The sequence below is a fragment of the Pleurodeles waltl genome, chromosome 2_1 (assembly GCF_031143425.1).
Source record: "Pleurodeles waltl isolate 20211129_DDA chromosome 2_1, aPleWal1.hap1.20221129, whole genome shotgun sequence".
In the NCBI taxonomy this organism is placed as follows: Eukaryota; Metazoa; Chordata; class Amphibia; order Caudata; family Salamandridae; genus Pleurodeles; species Pleurodeles waltl.
In genome coordinates this window covers 905,436,945-905,459,166 of record NC_090438.1, presented here as the reverse complement: position 1 = coordinate 905,459,166, position 22,222 = coordinate 905,436,945, and the positions used below count along the sequence as shown (strand labels likewise).

At 48.2% G+C, this 22,222-nt stretch overlaps 1 protein-coding gene across 3 annotated transcripts in view; it reads right to left on the bottom strand.

Annotated features, from left to right (window-relative positions):
- ZNF236 (zinc finger protein 236) overlaps positions 1 to 22,222 on the bottom strand; it is a 1,086,161-nt gene that overhangs the window by 310,672 nt on the left and 753,267 nt on the right. For all 3 annotated transcript variants that reach the window (XM_069218833.1, XM_069218835.1, XM_069218834.1), the window contains one exon: positions 16,169 to 16,348. In XM_069218833.1, the coding sequence (XP_069074934.1) occupies positions 16,169 to 16,348 (180 nt within the window). The remainder of the gene's footprint in view (positions 1 to 16,168; positions 16,349 to 22,222) is intronic.

Sequence of the window (22,222 nt, the reverse complement as noted above, 5' to 3'; positions counted from 1 at the left end):
GACTCCAAAAGTCCAAAGAGGGCAAAGCCTCCCACTAGTGGCAGACACCTGAGTTGGCTAGTGTAGTGCTCAGGGAGGTGGTAACCCCAGCTAGCTTTGGGGAAAAGACAGAGGTAACCCTAGTGTCCCTGGAGGATTTGGTGCCAAAAGCCCTCACGCCTGCCAATACTTCTAAGTATAGGCAGCGGGTCAGCATTAATAGGCAGCTGGTGGAGGCTCTGTGTGACACAGGAGCCAGCATGACTGTCAAGGGTCAGCTGGTGTCAGCAGAGCAGGTCCTACCTAATGCATTCCAACAGCTCTCAGTCACTGAAAATCACAAGAGCTATCTACCTATGGCTCAGGTACCCTCTGAGTGGGGTGGGGGTGGGGTCTCTGGTACTCTGAAAGTAGCTGTGAGTTTTGTCATGCCTGTACATTGTCTGTTAGGCAATGACTTAGACACACTACCTGAAGGGAGGTAGAGCTCAGGTCTCATTTGGAGATGATGGGTTTGCCTGAGAGAGTCTGTATGACCACACGGTCCATGGCTGCCCCAAGGTGCAGTAGTCGCCCAGAGTGGAAGGACTCTGAATTGGTTTGCTATCATAAATCTCAGGTATTTGCAATGTGCTGGATTTATGGTAGGGCAAACATTAGCATCCTTAAAGTCTAGGGCTGAGTGGAAATCGCCTTGCTGGAGAAGTGGGATCACATTTTGGAGAGAGATAAATATGAAATGCTCCGACGGGATATACTGACTTAAAGGCTGTAGATCCTAGATTGGCCTTAAGGATCCGTCCTTTTTGTAAATAAGGAAGTATAGGGATTACACTCCTGACCTTTCATGTTGTAGAGGGGTGGGTTCTATAGCTCCTTTGAGCAAGAAAGCTTGAACTTCCTGTTTGAGCAGTGTCTTGTGTTCCAGAGAGTCTGTGAGTGTGAGGTGAATTTGTTGGAGGTGTGGCAATGAGCTCCAGGCAGTAACAGTGGTGGATAATGACCACCACTCGCTGGCCTAATGTTATGAGTGCCATTTGGGAAGAAAATCCTGTAATCGTCCCCTGACTGATGTTAAATATTGAAGGGGAGGCAGAAGGAAGAACTGCTTTGTGGTGACTGAAGCGCCTTTCCCTCTACCCATGAAAGTGTTGGCCCTATAGGAGCCTGTACAGTAACCTAGGGGTGGGAAGTTTTTGACCCTGGTCACATTGATATGAGGTAGGGGCTTCTGAGTATGTGGTTTTGGAACGCTTTTGGTAAGTGGAGCGGTGAAAAGAGCCACGAGGACAAGGTGTCTGAAGTGCACCAATAAATTTTACAGTCTCTGTGTCCTTTTTTTTCTAGGGCCAAATCAACCTGGGCCTTAAAAGATGTCCCTTGTCGAAAGGGAAGTTGTTAGACCTGACAGCCTTAGGGTGGTCATCCCCCAACTTTTTTGCCTGTGTCCGTCCTCCTTCCCTTTTACCGACCCTGTTTTTGCTGGTTTTAGGACTCTTTACCGCTGATGACCAGTGCTAAAGTGCATATGCACGCTCCTAAATATGGTAACATTAGTTCCTACCCAATTGGCACATTTGATTTACCTTTGGGTCCCTAGTAAAGTGCACTACATGTGCCCAGGGCATGGAAATTAAATGCTACTAGTGGGCCTGCAGCACTAATTGTGCCACCCACATAAGTAACCCCTTATCTATGTCTCAGGCCTGCCACTGCAAGGACTGTGTGTACAGTTCCATTGCCACATCAACTTGGCATTTACAACTACTTGCCAAGCCTTTAACTCCCCTTTTTCTACATATGTCACCTGTAAGATAGGGCCTATGGTGCGATGAAGGTAACATGCAGGACATGTGCCCATGTGTTTTTCATGTCCTGGTAGTAAACACCCATGAATTTGTTTTCCACTACTGTGAGGCCTTCTCCTCTCGTAGAATAGAATGAGAACTGCCGTCATATACTTTTAATTGGTAGATTCTGATCTGGAAGGAGAAGCCCTGTCAGGTTTTGTATTTCCTGAATAGTAATTGAGAATCCTGCTTACTGATGAAATTGGATTTATTACTACTGTTTTAGAAATGTCACTTTTAGAAAGTGGGCATTTCTCTGCACTTACTGCCATCTGTGCCGTACAACCTGTCTCCAATCCCCATCCGATCTGTGCTGGTTGACAGCTCCTGTTGTGCATTCCACCCATACAGCTATAAACACAGGACACTCAGTCCCATCTGTATTTATCTGCATACTGAATGGGTTTCCCTGGGCAGGAAGGGTGGAGGGGTTCCCTCTTACAATTCAAAGGCCAGTGGCTTGGCCTCACACAAAGGACTGATAACCCCCTACAGGGATTCTGGCAGACAGGACCGGGCTGAAAGGGGAACTTGTGCACTTTAAAACCACTCTTTGAAGTTCCCCCACTTCAAAGACATTTTTGGGTATATACACACTGGGTCTCTGATCCCACAAAATCAGACACTTCTGGATATACACCTGAACTCTGTCAGAGGAACTCTGCCTGGCTGCCCAAGGGACTCATCTAGACTGCTTTGCTGAGAAGGACTGCTGCCCTGCTTGTTGTCCTGCTGCCCTACTGGCTTCTGACTTTGCTAGAAGCACTCCGTCCTCCCCAAAAGTGCTCTCCTAGGGCTAGGATTGACTTTGCCTCCTGTTCTGAAGTCTCAGGGCCATCAAAAACTTCACCTACTAGCTTCTAGCTAGTTTTCCGTCTTCAACTCTAGCACAGACCCTACACCACTGCCTGCTCAGACTCTGTGGTTGTCCCTGCACGCAACAACTGCAGCCTGCAATGCAATTCTGACATCATAGCTGATGTCAAGCAGTGTGATCGCAACACTGCGAAGTTGACTCATCAGGTCTTTACCGACTGGATTTATCTACCCCGCCAGGTCACAAGGAACCAACGCCTTGCCTCCAACGTTCCACCAGCCTCCCCTGCAACCAGACAGAACCGATGCCTCGCCTCCCCTGTTTTGCAGTACAGAACCGCCACATCCCTGGACGCCATAAGGGACTGACGGCGCACCGGCACCAGTGACGCTTTATCCATGCGGCTCCATGCAACATCTTTGTTTCTCAGTTTTCAAAGGTACTGTGCCTGGGGGTCCGTGCAACTATGTGACCGGCGCCTGTGGTGTCAGATTATTGGCAACGACTTTGTCAACGATGCTGTGATAGCCCAAGTTGGAGCTATTGTGTTTCTAAGTGCTTTAATGGGATTTAATCTTTAAAAAATTAGAACTATGCTTGTGAACACTGGATTTTCATTGTTTTTACCTTATTTTATTCAGATATATATTATCTATTTTTCTAAACCTGTGTGGTGTATTTTTCTGGTGTTTTCACTGGGATACTGTATGATTTACTGCACAAGTACTTTACATATTGCCTTCTAAGTTAAGCCTGACAGCTCAGTGCCAAGCTACCAGAGGGTGGACACAGGATCATCTGGATTGTCTTATGGCGTACCCTGGCAGATTTGTGGGCCCTTCCTGGACAAGGGTACATACCTTTGTCAACTAGAGAACCCAAGTTCTAACATTGGTGATCATCGATGAGAACAGAACTTGTGTTTGTGCAGTGCCATACTATAGCTATGTGTACAGTACCCACCCACAATCAAAGTTCAATTTGATTTGTTTTCTTTTTTTCTGCAATTTTCCTTGCTTTAAATTATTAACCAATCCTATAAATGCTGGGTCCACAAGTGGAGCTGGAGAGTTTCAACTGACTAAGCAGGAGTATTATACATATCCTCAACTGAAGATCTTTTGCAATGTTATGGGGGTACCTGCCTGTGGAGCTTCCAAGAAGGGAGAATTTCAAAAGGCGCTGAGGGCCTGGACAGAGTCCCACACACACAAGAGAATGTTGAGTTAGGGGAGAATGAGTATGGCTCTCACCAAGAGCTGCCAACAGCAGTGGAGGATGACAGCCCTGGATTTATGCCCCCTGCGAGACCAGGGAGCAGTGTCTCAAGTCCCGGCCTAACCACAGAGGAGAGGAGAGAGAATTGAGGCAGCAGTTGGCAAGATTAAAAATGAAGACAGAAGAGAGGAGGGTGGAGAGAGGATGTGAGAGACATGGCAGAGAGGAAATTACTTCTGGCTCATGAACTGAGTCTAAAAGAGCTGGACCTCAAGGCTAGACAGTCTGGGTCCAGCAGTGACGGAGGCAGCATATGTACAGTAACTGATGGAAAAAGGTTTGTATACCCAAGGATTTGGTGCCAGGTTATGTGGTGGGAGATGACACTGACGTGGCTTTCTGGTTATGAAGTTGCAATAAAGACCAATGGAGTTCCTGAGGAGCACTCGGGGCGGGGAGGGGTGGGGGGGAGTGGAGGGTTCCATCTGTGGAAACACATTCCTACACTTGGGAGGGACACACACTTCTGGCATTAGAGGTTGGGGACCAAAACAAATACGATCCTATGAAAACCATTTTAATTGCCAAACTTGGACTGCCCCCTAAGAAGTATCGCCAAAAATTCTCGCCAAGATCCTCAACCAGTCCTGGGTAGTCTTCATTGATTTTTCCAGTCAGGCACTGAATGGCTGGGTGTTGGTCAGCAAAGACTGTTATTATGTTGGGTGTACAATTTAATCCTGAGAGAGCATATGCTCAGTATTTATTTTGTAGAATGGTGCCAGCATTGAGTTGACAGTAAGCTGACTGATCCCAGGAAGCCTGCTGAGGGGGCGGACCTCTCGGCTAGCACAAGAGTGTCCAAAAAGGTATCTGGGGGGACACCCACCAAGGTGGGCAGGGTTACTAGCAGAAGAAAGAGGGGGAGAAAAACTTAAAAATAGGGAGTTCCCTAAAGGCCCCAAAATAATTCCCAAAGGAATAGTGGTAACCAGTCCCAGCCTGATCCTAAGAAGAAAGGGTTCTTTGAACATAAGACAAGGAGGTTTGTACCTCAATGTGCAGAGTGCTCCACATGAAGTTGCCAGGAATCTGACGAGCTAGATTCAGAGGAGCCCTAAAATCCTGTATTTAGGGGCATTACAGGGGTCAGAGGGCAGTAGCCAATGGTTACTGTCCCAGAGAGTGGCGACATCCTTCCTTTGTCCACTTCCTTTGGGAAGGAAGGCACCTAACTCTATTGGTCCCTGTCCTCCCAACTAAGATGGAGGATTCTGCAAGGGGGGGGTCACCTCAGCTCTGGACACCTTAGGGGTGGTCCCAGCTGAGGTGATCACTCCTCCTTGTTTTCCCTAATTTTTCAGTCGGACTTGCTGCCAAAAGTAGGGCTTTGCCTGGGGGGGATGGAGGGATCTCCACTAGCTGGAGGGCCCTAGGGCAATGTACAAGAGGCTTGAGCCTTTGACGCTCACCATCAGGTGTTACAGTTCCTGCAGAGCGAGGTGTGAAGCGCCTCCAGCCAGGATAGGCTTTGTTTCTGACCACAGAGTGCACAAAGGCACTCACCCCATGTGGTCAGACACTCGCCTGGAAGTGGGCAGACTGGTACAGACTGGTCAGTCCAGCTTTAGCTTTTTTTGGCATTTGTAAGACGCCCTCTGGGTGCATTTTTCAATAAATCCAACACTGGCATCAGTGTGAGTTTACTGTGCTGAGAAATGTGATACCAAACTTCCCAGTATTCAGTGAAGCCATTATGGAGCTGTGGAGTTCATGCTGACAAACTCCAAGACCACATATTTACTATGGCTACACTGCACTTACAATGTCCAAGTATGGACTTAGACACTGTAGGGCATATTGCTCATGCAGCTATGCCCTCAACTGTGGTATAGTGCACCCTGCTTAGGGATGTAAGGCCTGTTATAGGGGTGACTTACCTATGCCACAGGCAGTGGTTTGTGGGCATGGCACCCTGAGAGGGGTGCCATGTTGACTTTTGATGTTTTCTACCCACCAGCACACACAAACTGCAAAGGCAGTGTGAATGTGCTTGCTGAGGGGTCCCCCAGAGTGGCATAATACATGCTGCAGCCCTTGGGGACCTTACTTGGTCACAGTCCCTTGGTACCAAGGGTACCGTTTTACAAGGGACTTAACTGTGTGCCAGGGCTGTGACAATTGTGGAAACAATGGTACCGTTTTTGAGAAAGAACACTGATGCTGGGGCCTGTTTAGCAGGATCCCAGCACACTCAGTCAAGTTGGCATCAATAACAGGCAAAAAGTGGAGGGTGACCATGCCAACAACGGCACTTTCCTACACCTAGCAAGACATTTAGTGCAAGACAAGACCTTTGCCAGCCTTGACACCAACTTCTATTGGTCCCAAATGAAGACAGCCTCAGATACATTCTGCAGGTCCTGTCCCACCTACATGGTCAGTGGAAAGTCAGAGAAAAAGCTGAAGGCTCCCCTGATCCCACTCCCCGTCCTTGGTACCCCCTTTGAAAGGGTGGGTATCAACATCATTGGTCAACTGGACCCCAAGACAGCCCTAGGCAACAGACTCATCCTGGTATTGGCGGACCGTGCCACAGGCTTCCCAAAGGCAATCTCTCTGAGGACTGTGACTGCACCTATGGTGACCAGAACCTTGATTGGGATCTTTGCCCGTATGAGGCTTCCCAAAGAGACTGTCTGACAGAGGCCCTAACTTCACATCCGCATACATGAAGTCCATGTGAGATGTGTGTGGCGTAACCTACAGGTTCACCACAACCTACCACCCCAATCCAACTGTCTAGTTGAGAGATTCAACAAGACCTTGAAGGGCATGATTACAGGCCTACCTGAGGCTATAGGGCGTAAGTGGGATGTCCTCTTGCCAGGCCTTCTCTTTGCTTACAGAGAAGTGCCCCAGAAAGGGGTATGGTTCTGTCCCTTTGAGCTTCTCTATGGTTCCACAGTTAAGAGGTGATGAAACGTTGGTATGACCAGAAAGATACTATGGTGGAGTTTCAACCTGGCAACAAAGTAAGGGTCATGGAACCAGTAGAACCCAGTGCTCTCCACGACCGCTGGACTGGCCCATACGAAGAAAAGAAGCTTAAGGGGAGGTCACTTATTTAGTGGACCTCCAGACCCCTAGAAATCCCCTAAGGGTGCTCCATGTACACAGACTAAAGCCTCACTTTCAGAGGTCTGAAGACAACATGCTCCTTGTGACAGATGAGGGTGTGGAGGAGGAGAGTGAGCGTCTCCCTGACCTCCTCTCTGCACAAGAAAGTGATGGGTCAGTGGAGGGAGTCAATCTCTCTGACTCCCTGACCCTAGACCACGAGGTGCTGTTACCAGTTACTGGTTCAGTTTTCCTCCCTGTTTTCCCTCACCCCTAGACCCACGCATCCGTGCATCCATGATGTTGACACAGGAGACAGTCCCCCTATAAAGAACAACATTTACAGGTTATCAGACAGGGTGAAGGCCAGCATCAAGGATAAAGTGGCTAAGATGCTAGCTTTAGGGGTAATGCTCCAGCCCAGTGGTGCTGGTACCGAAGGCCACCCCACTGGACGCCAAACCACAACTTCGGTTCTGTGTGGACTACTGAGGTCTCAATTAAGTCACCAACACTGACGCACACCCTAACCCCTGAGCTGCCGAGCTCAGTGACAGGCTAGGTACAGCTAAATTCCTCAATGTCTTTGATTTGACATCAGTGTACTGGCAAATCGCCTTGACTGAGGGGGCAAAAGAGCGGTCAGCATTCTCAACCCCAGAGGGACATTACCAATTCCGGGTGATGCCCTTTGGCTTGAAGAATGCCCCGCTACCTTCCAAAGGTTTGTTAACAGGGTACTGGCTGGTAAGGCGTTCTGTGCCACCTACCTTATCGACATTGCAGTCTACAGTGCCAATTGGGAGGAACACCTGCTTCACTTCCAAGAGGTGCTCCAGGCCCTAAAACAGGCAGAGCTGACAATCAAGGCCAGTAAGTGCCAGACTGGGCAGGGTTCCATGGTGTATTTGGGAACCTAGTAGGTGGTGGGAAGGTGCAGCCCCTCCAGGTCAAGATTGAAACAATCATGGCTTGGCAACCACCTAAAACCCAATCTGAAGTGAGAGCCTTCCTAGGCCTCACTGGTTACTATCAAAGATTTGTTAAGGGATCTGGCACCATTGTTGCCCCCTTAACTGCGCTTACTTCTAAGACGCAGCCCAGGTTGGTGATCTGGACAGAGGCTTGTCAGAAAGCCTTTGATTCCCTCAAGGAAGCCATGTGCACAGCACCTGTGCTCAGGGCCCCTGATTATTCCAAGGAAGTCATAGTGAAGACAGATGCTTCAGAGCATGGCATAGGGGCCTTTTTAGCACAGCTGAGTGAGGAGGCCCTAGACCAACCAGTAGCCTTCATTAGCAGGAGGTTACTTCCATGGGAACGTAAGTGGAGTGCCATTGAAAGAGAAGCATTTGCCGTGATCTGGGCACTGAAGAAGCTGAGACCATACCTTCAGACAGAGCAGAAGCCCCTCAGATGGCTCATGCAGATGAGGGGAGAAAATCCTATATTGTTGCGGTGGTCCATCTCCCTAAAGGGTATGGACTTTACAGTAGAGAATCACCCCGGGACTGACCACGCCAATGCTGATGGTCTCTCCAGATTCTTCCACCTTAGTGCTGAGAGCTCCCAAGGGATTGGGTAGCTCTACCCACTTTCAGCTGAGGAGGGGGGAGGGATGTTAGACCTGACAGCCTTTCTGCCCCAACTTTCTACTAGTGGACCTGCAGCACTAATTGTGCCACCTGCATAAGTAGCCCCTTAACTATGCATCAGGCCTCACATTGCAAGGCCTCTGTGTGCAGTTCTACTGCCACTTCAACTTGGCATTTACAACTACTTGCCAAGCCTTACCCTCACCTCTAAGGTAGGCCCTAGATAACCAACAGGGCAGGGTGCTATGTAGGCAAAAGGCAGGACAGGTTCTTATGTGTGTTTTTATGTTCTGGCAGTGAAAAACTCAAATTCGTTTTCCACTACTGTGAAGCCTGCTCTTCTCATAGACTAGCACTAGAACTGCCTTCATATACTTTTAAGTGGTAGATTCTGATCTGAAAGGAGTAGCCCTGTCAGGTTTAGTTTTGCCAGAACGGTAATAGAGAACCCTGCTTGCTGGTGAAGATAAATTTAACATTACTATTTTAGAAAAGCCACTTTTACAAAGTGGGCATTTCTCTGCACTTACTGCCATCTGTGCCTTACAGTCTCCAATCCACATTTGGTCTGTGCTGGTTGACTGCAGCCCTTGTGCATTACACCCAGACAGCCATAAACACGGGGCACTCAGTCACATCCCCATTGATCTGCATACTGAATGGGTCTCTCTGGGCAGGAAAGGTGGAGGGCCTCCCTCTTAGATTTCAACGGCCAGTGGCCTGCACTCGCACAAAGGAATGATAATCCCCTACACTTCAAAGACATTTTGGGGTATATGAACTGGGGCTCTGACCCCACCAAATCAGACGCGTCTGCATCTACACCTGAACTCTGTCACAGGAACTGGCTGAATGCCCAAAGGACTCATCTGGACTGTTTTGCTGAGAAGGACTGCTGCCATCCTTGTTGACCTGTTGGCTTCTGACTCTGCTGGATGGATTCTGCCTTCCCTAAAAGTGCTCTCAAAGGGCTTGGATTGAGCCTGCCTCCTGTTCTGAAGTCGCAGGGTCAACAAAGACTTCACCTACTAGCTTCTAGCTAGTTTTCTGACTTCGGCAACTCCAGGACCGACTTCAGTGACTCCGGCATAGACGGCGCTGCCTTCTCCAACTCCGTGTTCCTCGCTGCACGCAACGACCACAGCCTGCAACGTAAGTCTGATTTCACTGCAACACCGCTGATGTCAGGCAGTGTGATTGCCACACTGTAAAGTTCTTGACCGACTGGATTCATCGACACAGCCGAGTCACAAGGAACTAACGCCACACCAGCCACCCTGCGACCAGAAGGAACCGATGTCTTGCCTCTCCTGCCTTGAGGTACCCAACCTACACCTCACCTCCCCAGAAGCCGGAAGGGACTGACGCCGCACCAGCTCCAGCGATGCTTTATCCTCACGACTCTGTGCAACGTATGTTTCTTTGTTTTCAAAGGTATTGTGCTTGGGGGTCCGTGCAACTCCGTGACCGGCACCGGTGGCGTTGCATAGTTGGGAACGACTCCGTCAACGACAGCATGATAGCCCCAGTTGGAGGAATTGAGTTTCTCAGCGCGTCAGTGGGATTTAATCATTACAAATTCATACCTCTGCTTATATAAATTGGATATTCATTGTTCTGACCCCATTTTATTCAGATAAATATTATAAATTTCTCTAAACCCGTTGTGGTGTTTTCACTGTGTTACTGTATGTTTTATTGCACACATACTTTACACATTGCCTTCTAAGTTAAGCCTGACTGCTTAGTGCCACCAGAGCGTGGGAACACGATAATTTGGATTGTGTTGTGACATACCCTGACTAGGATTGTGTCCCTGCTTGGACAAGGGTATTTACCTATGCCAACTAGAGACCCCAATTTCTAACAGACATTAATTAGGCTTTGGGCTTAAAGCCAGATATACAGAGCCAAGCACTGCGCCATAGTCATATAGTAGTATTGATTCCCCTAGCAGCAATATCTGCTGTATCCAGCGGACAACAGATGGCAGTGTTGGAAATCAGCTTGCCCTCTGTGACAAGCTGTTGTCCTCTCTTTTTGTGCCCCCCTGGGAGATATTGGAGGAGCTCCTTCATTTTGTTCCATTGGGCATGGTTATTTCGTGCCAACAACACCATAGGATCTGCAATACTTCAATAACTGACGGACTGCACTGCTCTCTTTTTTTAAGGGGTAGAGCATCACTGGAAGACTGGGAATTAGACCTCTTACGAGCGTTGGTAACAACTAGTGAGTCAGGTGGAATTTGTACCATGATGTAAATAAGGTCAAATGGAGAGGCATTGTACTTCTTGTGGACCCTGTGACTGATGATCCTAGCTTCTGCAGGATCTTTGAAAATATCCTCTTATGCCAAAGCATACTTTTAAGCCTAGGGCGATATTGGTTTGCTCTATGTGTTGTAAAGAGAGTCTTGAAAAGGAAATCATCTTCCAGAGGCTCTTTATGTAGTTGGACAACATAGAATGTTGCAGCTCGGTCAATAAGCTCCTGATACGAGGTGGAGTCATCAAGAGGACAAGGTCTACCAGGGTATAAATCAGGATTAGTGTCCCCTTGTGGGTCAATGTCATATGCCATCTGAAGATCAGGAGGCTGAGCCGTGGTACCATATGTATCATCCCCTAACCCATGCCCACCTATAAATTAATGTGAGGTCCCTTGAGGTGTGATATCTAAAGCATCACCTAGAGAGTGTGGTGGAGAGTGTGAAGGTGGTGGGAGGGAGTGATGGAGGTGGTGGTGGAGGAGAATAAAAAGGAGGAGCAGGTGGCAAAGTGCTGTTGGCCTTGTCTGACTTTCTCTTTTTGGCTGGAACCTGCAAATCAGTGGCTTCACCAAGGGAAAGTCGGCACCTGGATGATGGTGGAGTACGTTTGGGTAAGATGCGCCTCGTTTGAGGCTGTATGTAGATTTGCCTCTGGCCAGCATTGAGATTCTCATGCAGTTTATGCAGAATCAATTCCATTGGGAGTGCCAGGGTCAGATCTTGGAGCCTGTTTCAAAGGCTTCGGAGCGGAGATGGATTTGTGTTTCAGTGTCAAGTGATGGGTGCTGAAAATAGAGCCAGCCAGCTTGTTGTGGCAGGGCGCGTCAGTGTCGAAGTAGTCGGCTTTGAGGGTTTCCGTGCAAAGGTAGAGGGCGGGGCACCCAAATTTATTTTTTGGTGCCGATTATAGCCTGCTGGCAGTGGTGGCCCGGGAACTTTTTGTTCGGTGGAAACCTCAAAATGTGGAGGAAGAGGGTTTCTGTACTCACAGTACGATGACCCGGCAAAACATACTCCACCTCAAGGTCAATTTCAAGCTGGGAGTCGGAGCCCTAAATAGAGAATGCCTCTGGGAGCTCTTGTTCCTCTTCCTTAACATTTTGGTGGCCGAAGATGCTGGGAGTTTGATGTCTCTCAGCTGCATTGTTTTTGATGTGCCTGGCTGTCTCGGAGAGTCTTCTTAGAACAAAAGGAGCTGCAGGCCTTGCAGTCCTCCTCCCTGTGTTCCAGATACAAACACACACTGCAGACCTGATGGAGATCGCTCCAGGAATATTTGGTATGCGAGTTTGGGCAAAAACAAAAAGATGTCCGTTCCATTAGCAGTGCATCCTCTGAGTAGGAGGTGATGAAATGTAGGCCCCGAAGGGATGTTGATAAAGCGTGTTGATCTGATGAAGCAACAGTTTTCATAAAGTCAATAAGCAAGATGGGATATGCATTCAAAAACTATACCGATGAAGGTAAGGGTGAAGCGGGAACCAAAAGGAGCCCAAATTGGTCTTGACCAGGAACACAGTGACACACAACCGAACCTGACGGTGTAAAGAAAACAAACTAACAATGGAGATGATGCCCCTGCGCATTATCACAAAGGGGAGGAGTCACTCAAAAGACTTCTTCACAGAAAAACAACTTGCACACATCCGGACCCAACACTAGACGGTAGGAGTATGTAAAGCACATGTATCTACAGCCATACATGCCATGAAACAGGTTTTTACAAAAGGGAGGTAACTTTCTTCTGATGGGTATTTCTACCAAAATAGTCCCATTCCAAGAAGGAGAGTTGACGGATGTTAGATGAGGAAATACTCTAAACAAATCTGGCAAAGTGGCCATTTATACGCACTTCAGAATCCAGGTAGTAATGCTTAGCGAAAGTGTGTAGGGATGCCTACATAGCTACCTTGAAGATGTCTGTGAATGAGACTCCTCTGGCAAGTGCTGAAGTCAATATGGCCCTGGGGAAATGGGCTCTGATCCTTTCTGGGGGCTCCTTCTTGGACAACGCTTAGTATGTGTTGATATGATCTATATGGACCGAGTTCACGTTTGCACCACTTCTTGGCACCACATTACCAGATGAAGAGCTTGGCTGGTCACCCAGCTGCATTCCCCCCGGTGTGATCAACGTAGTAGAGAACCACCCATATATGATCCAGCCTATCCAACTGGTCCTCCTCCCTAGTGGGATGGGGGGATTTGAAGGTCATTAAGGTGATGGTCTGATTTAGATGGAAAGGAGCCACAACGTTTGGCAGAAAAGCAGCCCTAGTTCACAACACCAATTTGTCTGGGAAAAAAATAAGTGAATGGTGGATAGGAACTCAAAGCTTGCAAGTCACTGACCTGCTTGGCTGAAGTGATTGCCACTAAAAACTCTGTTTTTAAAGTTGATATTAGTAACTGACAACTATGGAGTGGCTCAAGCAGAGTCTCCATTAGAAACATTAGTATATGGTTAAGATCCCACTGGGGCACAACAAATGGCATTGGTGGATACTGGTTAGTCAATCCTTTAAAAAATAGCATCACAATAGGTGACATGAACACAAAAGGCTGATCTGGAAGATAGAGAAGTGCTGACAATGGTAACAAATATCCCTTTACAGCATCAATCACATATCACCTCTGTGCAAGAGAAAGTGCTAACTACCAAAAACTGAGGCAACTTAGCCAGCAAGGGATCTACATTGTTGCCATGCACCATGCAACAAAGTTATCCCATCTCCCAGAATAAGCCAATTTAGTGGAGGAGAGGCAAGATGACTTCAGCCACCTACGGTGGCAGCTGAAATGAGTTTTTATGTTCCAATTATGAAGATGGAGGCCTCAGAGATTGAAGTGCAATATCAGTTAAATCTGAACAGCAGCCTGAGTGGGGAGACAGTAGAGAAGTGAGGAATGGTCTGCATACTACACCCCCATTGGCCAGTTCAGGGCAATCAGAATGATTTATCTGGTCTTCTCTAATTTTCCTCGGAAGTCAAAGAATGAAGGTATGTGATAAGGGAAAACTTTAATGCAGATAAAAGTTGCACTTCAACTGAAATGCGTTCCACAAGGTTCCTCTTAATGGATCTGGTGGCACTGATCGATTTCAAAGGAGCTAAACAAGACAACCAGGGGACTGCCACACTGGACAAAGGTGTCATTGACTACTTACGGTAGAAGACTCCATTTGTGATCACCTAGATAACGCTGAGTCAGGATTTTGGCTCTCACATTCTGAGACCCCACTAGATTAAACAGGTCCCTTGACAGTGAGCCCAAGACCACAGTCTCAGTGGTTCCATGCAAAGGAGATGAAACTCTACCCCTTTTATTTATTGGCATGCCACATTGCCATTGTGTTGTCTGCCAAGATATGTACAAATCAATCTTGGATGGAGGAGAGGAAGGTTTGAAGGCTAGCGAATCGCTCGCAGTTCCAACAGTTTGATGTGAATTACCTGTTTCCCTGCACACCAAAGGCCTCTGATCTTGAGATCTTCAGTGAAGTCGAGTGGTTGTGAGGGCTTGAGATGAGATTTGAGCTTGTTGGTCAAAAAGCACAGTTCAAACAGCAGCAAGACTGTAGACTGAAGGTGATGCAACCTCTCTCTGGCGATCCAACTTTAATTAGTCAGTTGTCCAGGTACAGAGGTAGGTTGTAATACATGGCTTTCTAAGATGGGCCGCAATCATCGCCATACACCTTTGTGAAGACTTGTGCTGAGGTGCCAATGTTATCAGATGCTATAAAAACCCAGGTGTCTGTCCACAATTTGGAAGGGCTTCACACTACTACTATCAAGCCAGAGGTCATACCAGTTTGCGCTCTTTGCAGTGACTGCCATGTTCGGTCAGGGGATGTGCTCCAAGAGTGACGCAGAAAAGTAGAATTCAGCCTTGAACTGATTAGAGACGGTATGCTGTGTGGACCATCTTAATAAACTATTTATAGGCTTGCTATTTTCAGGTGCTGCTAAAATTTAGCATAATGCTTAGAAGCAGCGATAGACTATTAAGGTGCTAGGATACTGCTAATCATGTTAAGAATATTTATTTTGTTTACTCTGGCCATGCCGTGCATTGCTTTTCTAATTCTGTGTCACCACCATTCATATTTTATACACCAGACTTAGATTCTAGAAATAAACAATTTAAAGTTTATTCCCTGGTTCTTAGTGCTATTTCAGCATGTTATTGATTACCAAAGAATATTTTTGGGCTTCCACTATGCCCCAGAACTCATCTAGCAGGATTAGTCATGACCAGAAAACACCATCCACACAGTATTGCTAAGTGAGTTGAGTTGTGTATGGGTGGCAGGAGCATTGGTGGGGGGGTCAGATTGTGACTAACCCTCCATTGTCCAATTGTTCAGCAAACATGGGCTACAACATTGTTTCCTTATTGGCAAGTAGACCGGCACTGTCAGTCTAATTTAATTTTATTGCAACTCAGATAGGAACCAAGTAAATAATGATTTTACTACCCAAATTGTTTCAACATTTAGCTATCTTGGGCAGCAGATATCTAGGAGGTCATGGCTTTAAGACAGTGGAAGGTGTCTATTTTACCTCTCTTATTTCTAATGAAATGAAGTTCCACAGCCTCAATTATGTAAAAATTGCTCTACGAGGTAAGTTAAAAGAATCTGCAGAATAGGAATAATTGATTACTAAAATTAAGTTACTATAATAATTAACTTGCTGTGCCTGATTCTTGCGTTTTACCACACTGGCTAATTAACAAACTAAAATATCTAGCTGAGAATTAAGGCAGTCAATTAAAATAATAGCGATGATTAAATCAAACTTGGTAAGTGTAGGAACTACAAGCTAGTGTTTATGCAGGGATAAGGGAGAGCTATTACAGAAGTAGAACAATAAACAGACTGAACAACTTAGATCAGCTCTGTAAAAATTATGGTGAGTGAAACAAGAGGCAGACGAGCATGAGGGTCTAGTGAAAAGAGCTTCTTTTTCCTTGGGTTCCAAGGCTTAGGAAATATTCTGGGGTAGAAGCAAAAGGCAACCCTTTGCCTCTGTTAAAACTTGATGAAACATGGAATGAGGACATTTTTTCAATTAAAAATGGTTTCTTATAAACAATGATTACATTTTAAATATGAACTCTGCTCGTAAACCATAATTCTCTGAAGAAATCAGCCTAAAATGAGAATAATGGAAATAATTATACAATCTAATCATTTCTAAAAATAGAATATTTAATACCCTGTATTACAATATGAAAGTTCAACAAATCCACAAAGCACAATCAAAAGGATTATCTCTCATGAAACACACTATTTTAAAAGCCTACTGACCAGAAATGGTAAGCATGATCTCCTGTGGGGCACCAGGTGATAGTGTGGTACTGGAACTAGTAGCCTGAGCCAAAACATGATTCAAACTTGAATTATTAATTGTCAATGTGATCTCATGCTGCCCATTTGAAGTGGAAACCAGACCTTGAGAAGCCATAACTGGAGATATATCTTCCGAACCTGCAAACCAAAAAGTATATTTTAGAATTGAGAAGCTATAAGGGAATACACAATCTTTCAGAAATATTAACAATGCATTCGCCATAGAAAGATCAAATAAAAGAACCACGAAGATGCCCCTAAGGAAGGAATATTTACTCCCCGGTAATAATAGCAACAATAAGCACAATGATGCTAACCTGCAAGCATAGTTTGTCAACATTTAAAAAATAACTCAGAAGAAGTGCACGTGTTAACCAATATGGTGGTTCCCATCCACATGAGACAACAGGAAGGTTCCATAAACGTTGACTATTTCCAAAATCAGACCAATCAATAGAGTGCAAGATGTGAACAGCATACAAAGCCGCACCAGATTGATAATGTAAAACGTCTGGACTATGGATTAAGAAAGTCCATTATTTCCAATATTTGTAACATAGCAAACAAGTGAAGAGACAATACTAGATAAAGGCCCTCATTATGACATTGGTGGTAAGTGCCGCTTACCGCCATGCTGACTGCCGCCAACATACCGGGACCGCTGCGGTATACCGCTACGGGTAATATTACCCACACACAGAAATCTGCCACTATACAGACACACACACAAGTCCACCAGCCCAAAGGTCAGTGATAAACTGACGGTACCAAAACCCACACTGTTACGCACACAGAAATACGCCCAAGGCATCATGACCCACGAATCACCGTGGCGGACATTCAACCGCGGTAAGCCATTGGCGGTAAAGACCGCCGCGCTCAAAATGCACAAAACCTAACAAAACACCACCACATTGGACAATTCAAACAACAAACACCTGACACACATACACACACCACACCACACCCATACACCACTATAAAACACACACCCACACTTCCCACAAGCCTTTACAACCCAAAGACTTTGGAAAGTGAGAGAGAGACAAGCCAGGAGCACCCACTGAATCAGAGCCACAAAACACCATCACCCATACACCATCCACGCGCCTCACAGCACACACCCCAACACATCACCCCACACACCCTCACACTACACCCATGGCACCACAAAGACACCCCAGGTTCTCGGAGGAGGAGCTAAGTGTAATGGTGGAGGAAATCATCCGGGTAGAGTCACAGCTATTCGGATCACAGGTGCAGCAGACGTCCATTGCTAGGAAGATGGAGCTATGGCGGAGCGTTGTGGACAGGGTCAACGGCATGAGACAGCACCCCAGAACAAGGGATGACATCAGGAAGCGGTGGAATGACCTACGGAGGAAGGTACGTTCCATGGTTGCAAGACACCAGATAGATGTACAGAGGACTGGCAGTGGACTGCCACCTCCTCCCCCACAACTAACAACATGGGAGGACCAAGTCTTGGCGATCATGCATCCTGAGGGCCTGGCAGGAGTAGCAGGAGGACAGGACTCTGGTAAGTCAAATCTTTACTATCTTATCACCCCCACCTGCTTGCCATCACAAACACCTACCCCTACCCTCACCCCATCACCTCACATATACCCCACCATCACAACCCATCCATCCCAATACCAAGCCCTGCATGCAACACCAATGCATGGACCCCCATCACAGACCTGCATGGACACCCATCACCACAGCATACACATTCGTGCCAATCACAACTCACACAAGCCAAAGCTGCCTTGATAATAACAACCATAGAGGGAAACATACCCAATCACAAGATGGCACACGCAGAAACAATAACACTGCATTTACATCCCCACAGGACCCCCACACAAGGTCGACGGAGAGGAGGTGCCAGCCACATCCAGCCCCTCCCCAGAAGAGGCCCATAGTGATGACAGCAGCTCTGCACACCTGGATCAGGATGACCAACCTGGCCCATCAGGGACCTCAGGACCCAGCCACATACCCAAACGACCACAGAGCCTCCCCCCTCAGGAAACACCAGCACAGCACCCACCCAGCGGGCCCGCCTCTCTGTCCCTTGGACACGTCAATCAGCAGAGTGTCCACCAAAACAGGGAACCCAGGCAACCCCACAAACACAGGACGATCAGGGACCTGGGGTCAGTGGTAGTGGGCACACGGTTCAGGGGACAGAGGCACAGGACAACAGGGAAGATGGGAGGACTGCTGTGCAACAGGGGGAGGACAGGCCCAGGGAATTGACGTTCCACGAGACACTCACCAACATCCTCAGAGCATACCACCATTCCCAGGAGACCATGGGCCAGATACTGGCCAAGCTGCAGGCGACCCAGCGGCTGCAGGAGGGACAGTACCTGGGGATCAGGGAGGACCTGAGGGACATCCACTCCACCGTGGTCACCATTGCAGGGGTGCTGACAGACATGGCCAACACCATGAGGGAGGCAGTGGCACACCACTGGGCCCCTGGCACTAGCCACACTGAAGAACAGCCCTCCACCTACGCTAGTCGACAGGAGGCCCTGGCAAAGGAACAATAGGCCACCGGCACCCCACCTCCTGCAGAAGGAGAACCACCACGCAAAAGGTCCCTGCGATACAGGCAGAAGCCAGAGAACATTGCCAAGACCCCCGCCAGAAAATAGGACTCCTCTGATTGTCAACCTTGTGTCCCACCCTGTCACCCTGTCCACCTTGAACTGCCATTGCTCCACATCCTATGGCTCCTTGAACAATGCATCTGTGATGCCAATAGACAGGACTTCATCCTGGACAGTTCTCCACCATCAACCCAGCCCATTGCACATCCCCATTTACCTTTCAGCACTGAAATAAACACCCTTGGAACTATTACAAGGATGGAGCCTGTCAATTGTTTGAAATATGTATTAGTTTAACAAGCTGTAAACATTTCAATTCAAATGTACTTTGATATTTACATAGCTATGACCTGTAGCGGGCAGCAGTAAACACATCAGGAGCCAGAGTGGGGCACAGATATCTGAAAATAGAGATGCCAAAGGGTACAGTAAGTGGCCATAGAAATAGGGAAATCAGGCTGCCATGTTCAATGTCCAACGCAAAACTGCAATGGAAGGTGAAGTTACAGTGTCTTAACTGTGTTTCACTGGGAGTACTGTTGAATTATTGTAGTTCTGTTGTCTACATCCTGTTCGTCACTGTCCACAGGCTCCACCACTGCAACACGACCATCCTGGGCTCATCCTCCTGCAGAAAAGGTAATTGGCGTCGCAAGGTTGTGCAATATGCAACGATGATCTGGCACAACTTCTTGGGTGAGTAGTACAGGGATCCACCTGTCAGATGGAAGCACCGGAATCTGGCCTTCAGGAGGCCAAAGGTGCGCTCAATGATCCTCCTTGTTCGCCCATGTGCCTCATTGTAACGTTCCTCTGCCCTTGTCCTGGCATTCCTCACTGGGGTCAGTAGCCATGAGAGGTTGGGGTAACCAGAGTCATTTGTAAATATTGAGGGATACCAGTTAACCACACACTCACCCTTAGGGACAACCCCACACCCATATACCTACATCAACTGGATGGGGACCACAGGCTCACCTATTAGCCACACCCGGTGCCTCTGGAGTTGAGCCATCACATATGGGACCCTGCTATTCCTCAAGAAAAAGGCATCATGCACAGAGCCAGGATACTTTGCAGTGACATGGTAGATGTACTGGTCCGTCAAACATACCATCTGCACATTCAGAGAGTGAAAGCTTTTTCTATTTCTGATTTCTGAACACCTGTTCATTTCTCCGGGGGGGGGGGGTGGAGGGGTTGTGACAAAGGCAATATGTGTACCATCAATGGCACCAATGATGTTGGGCATATGTCCCAGTGCATTGAAGTCAGCCTTCACTGTGGCCAAGTCCTCCACCTGGGGAAAACGATGTAGCTGCGCATGTGTTTCATCAGGGCATAGGCTGTGACATCCCTGATGCCATGGCCACTGTCGCTTGGAAGGAACCACTGGCCAGGAAATGGAGCACTGACAGGGCCTGCACTAGAGGCGGAATACCTGTGGGGTGGCAGATAGCTGAAATCAGGTCTGGCTCCAATTGGGCACACTGTTCTTGGATTGTGTCCCGATCAAGTCTGTAGGTTAGGATAATGTGCCTGTCCTCCGTTGTCGCCAGGTCCACCAGGGATCTGTACATGGGGGGATGTATCCATCTCCTATTCATCCTCAGTGGTTGAACTCTAGGGTGAATAACGGTGAGCAGAAGGTCATATTCAAACATATTTTCAGATTAATGTGCAATTTTTGCTTTACATAGACAGAATGTGAACTTGTAAGTCAGTTGATGTGCCTATGTCTGCTGTGACGCAGTTAGGTGCCATGGCCTGCGCCCCCCTGAAATGGCGGCTGCCTGACCTGTGAGGAGGTCCAAGTGGAAATTAGGTATTTCCACTGGCGTTGTTGCGGTCGGTGCTCGACGACCGCCGTGCAACACAGCATTGGTTATCATTGGGGCCTATGGGTTCCAGGAGCCAATGTCGATGTACGCTGGTAGTGACGGTATGCACCGCGCGGACGTGACCACCATTATCTATCTGTTCACTCACTTGCTACCTGACCTTCAACAGGAGAGGACCTACACTGCAAGTGCTGCTGTGACCTGTGCCTGGAAGCGACAATGGCTTGAGTGTCTGGGGAAAGGGCCCCTGCCTTTACTTTGGAGGAGTTGGAGAGACTGGTGGATGGGCTCCTACCCAAGTACCCTTAACTCTATGGTCCTCCAGACAAACAGGTGAGTACACGGTGAGCATGATGCGTGGGGCATGAATGTATGGAGTGCTGTGTGTGTAAGCCTCGTGTAGGGGGAGGTCTGAGGGGTCCTGGGCAGAGTGCTGCATGTATGGTGGTCAATGTCTGTGCAAACGGGGATGGGGGGATATGGTGGGCCATGAGTATAACAGTCCGTACGGTATGACTAATACCTTTTCTGCTGTATTTTTTCTGCAGGTCAGCCCCCATCAGAAAAAGGGCATTTGGTGTGCCATCGCCAAGGAGGTGCAGACCCTGGGGGTCTTTGACAGGCGGAGCACCCACTGCGCAAACGGTGGGAGGATCTGCGCTGCTGGGCAAGGAAGAAGGCGGAGGCCCAGCTGGGTCTGGCCTCCCAACGAGGAAGAAGTGCCCGTCGTACCGTGACGCCCCTGATGTTCTGCATCCTGGGGGTGGCCTATCCAGAGTTGGATGGGAGCTTGAAGGCATCACAGCAGCCACAAGGGAGTGAGTACAGGTTCAGAATCATGACTTTGCGCGCGTTGAGGTATTCCCTGGGTGGGGGATATAGGCTGTGGGTGCCCATAGGCCAGGGCGAACATGGCAGGGTAGGTTCTATGACGGGCAAGCTCAGAAGCACTCCAACCCCAATTATATTAGTGGGCATCTACTACTGGGCAGGGTCCTGTGGGTTTCAGGTGTGCAGCTAATGGCGTTAGGCATTGTACCCCATGGCCTGGTGACTAGCATTGTAACTGGTAGTGCACGGCCTAGTGCATGGGGCTGTTCCCTGTGAGTTGTGTACGCCAACGTTAGTGTTGTTGCTGACACTGACCAAGTGTATTCTCTGCCTTCCCCCCCCCCCTTTGTTTTGTCACCCTGTCCTTGTGTGCATTAGCATCATCTGGCGGAGGAGCAGAGGCACCGGCGACGGAGGGAGCCGGATCCCACATGGGCCTGGAGGCCGAATCTACCGACGGTGAGGGCATCAGTGGACGGACGGCGAGGGGAGCACCACGACGGAGCCAGGAGGGGACAGTACCGACAGCGACACTTCCTCCTATGGAAGCTCCCTGGCGGACACCTCTGTGCCCACCCCAACTACAGGTACAGCTGTCACCCCCTGTACCAGCACCGCCCTCCCAGCAGCCCCTCAGCGAGTTTCCCGTGCCCGCTCACCCAGGAGGGTGGGCATCTCCTTCGCCCCAGGGACCTCAGGCCCTGCCCCTGTCAGCC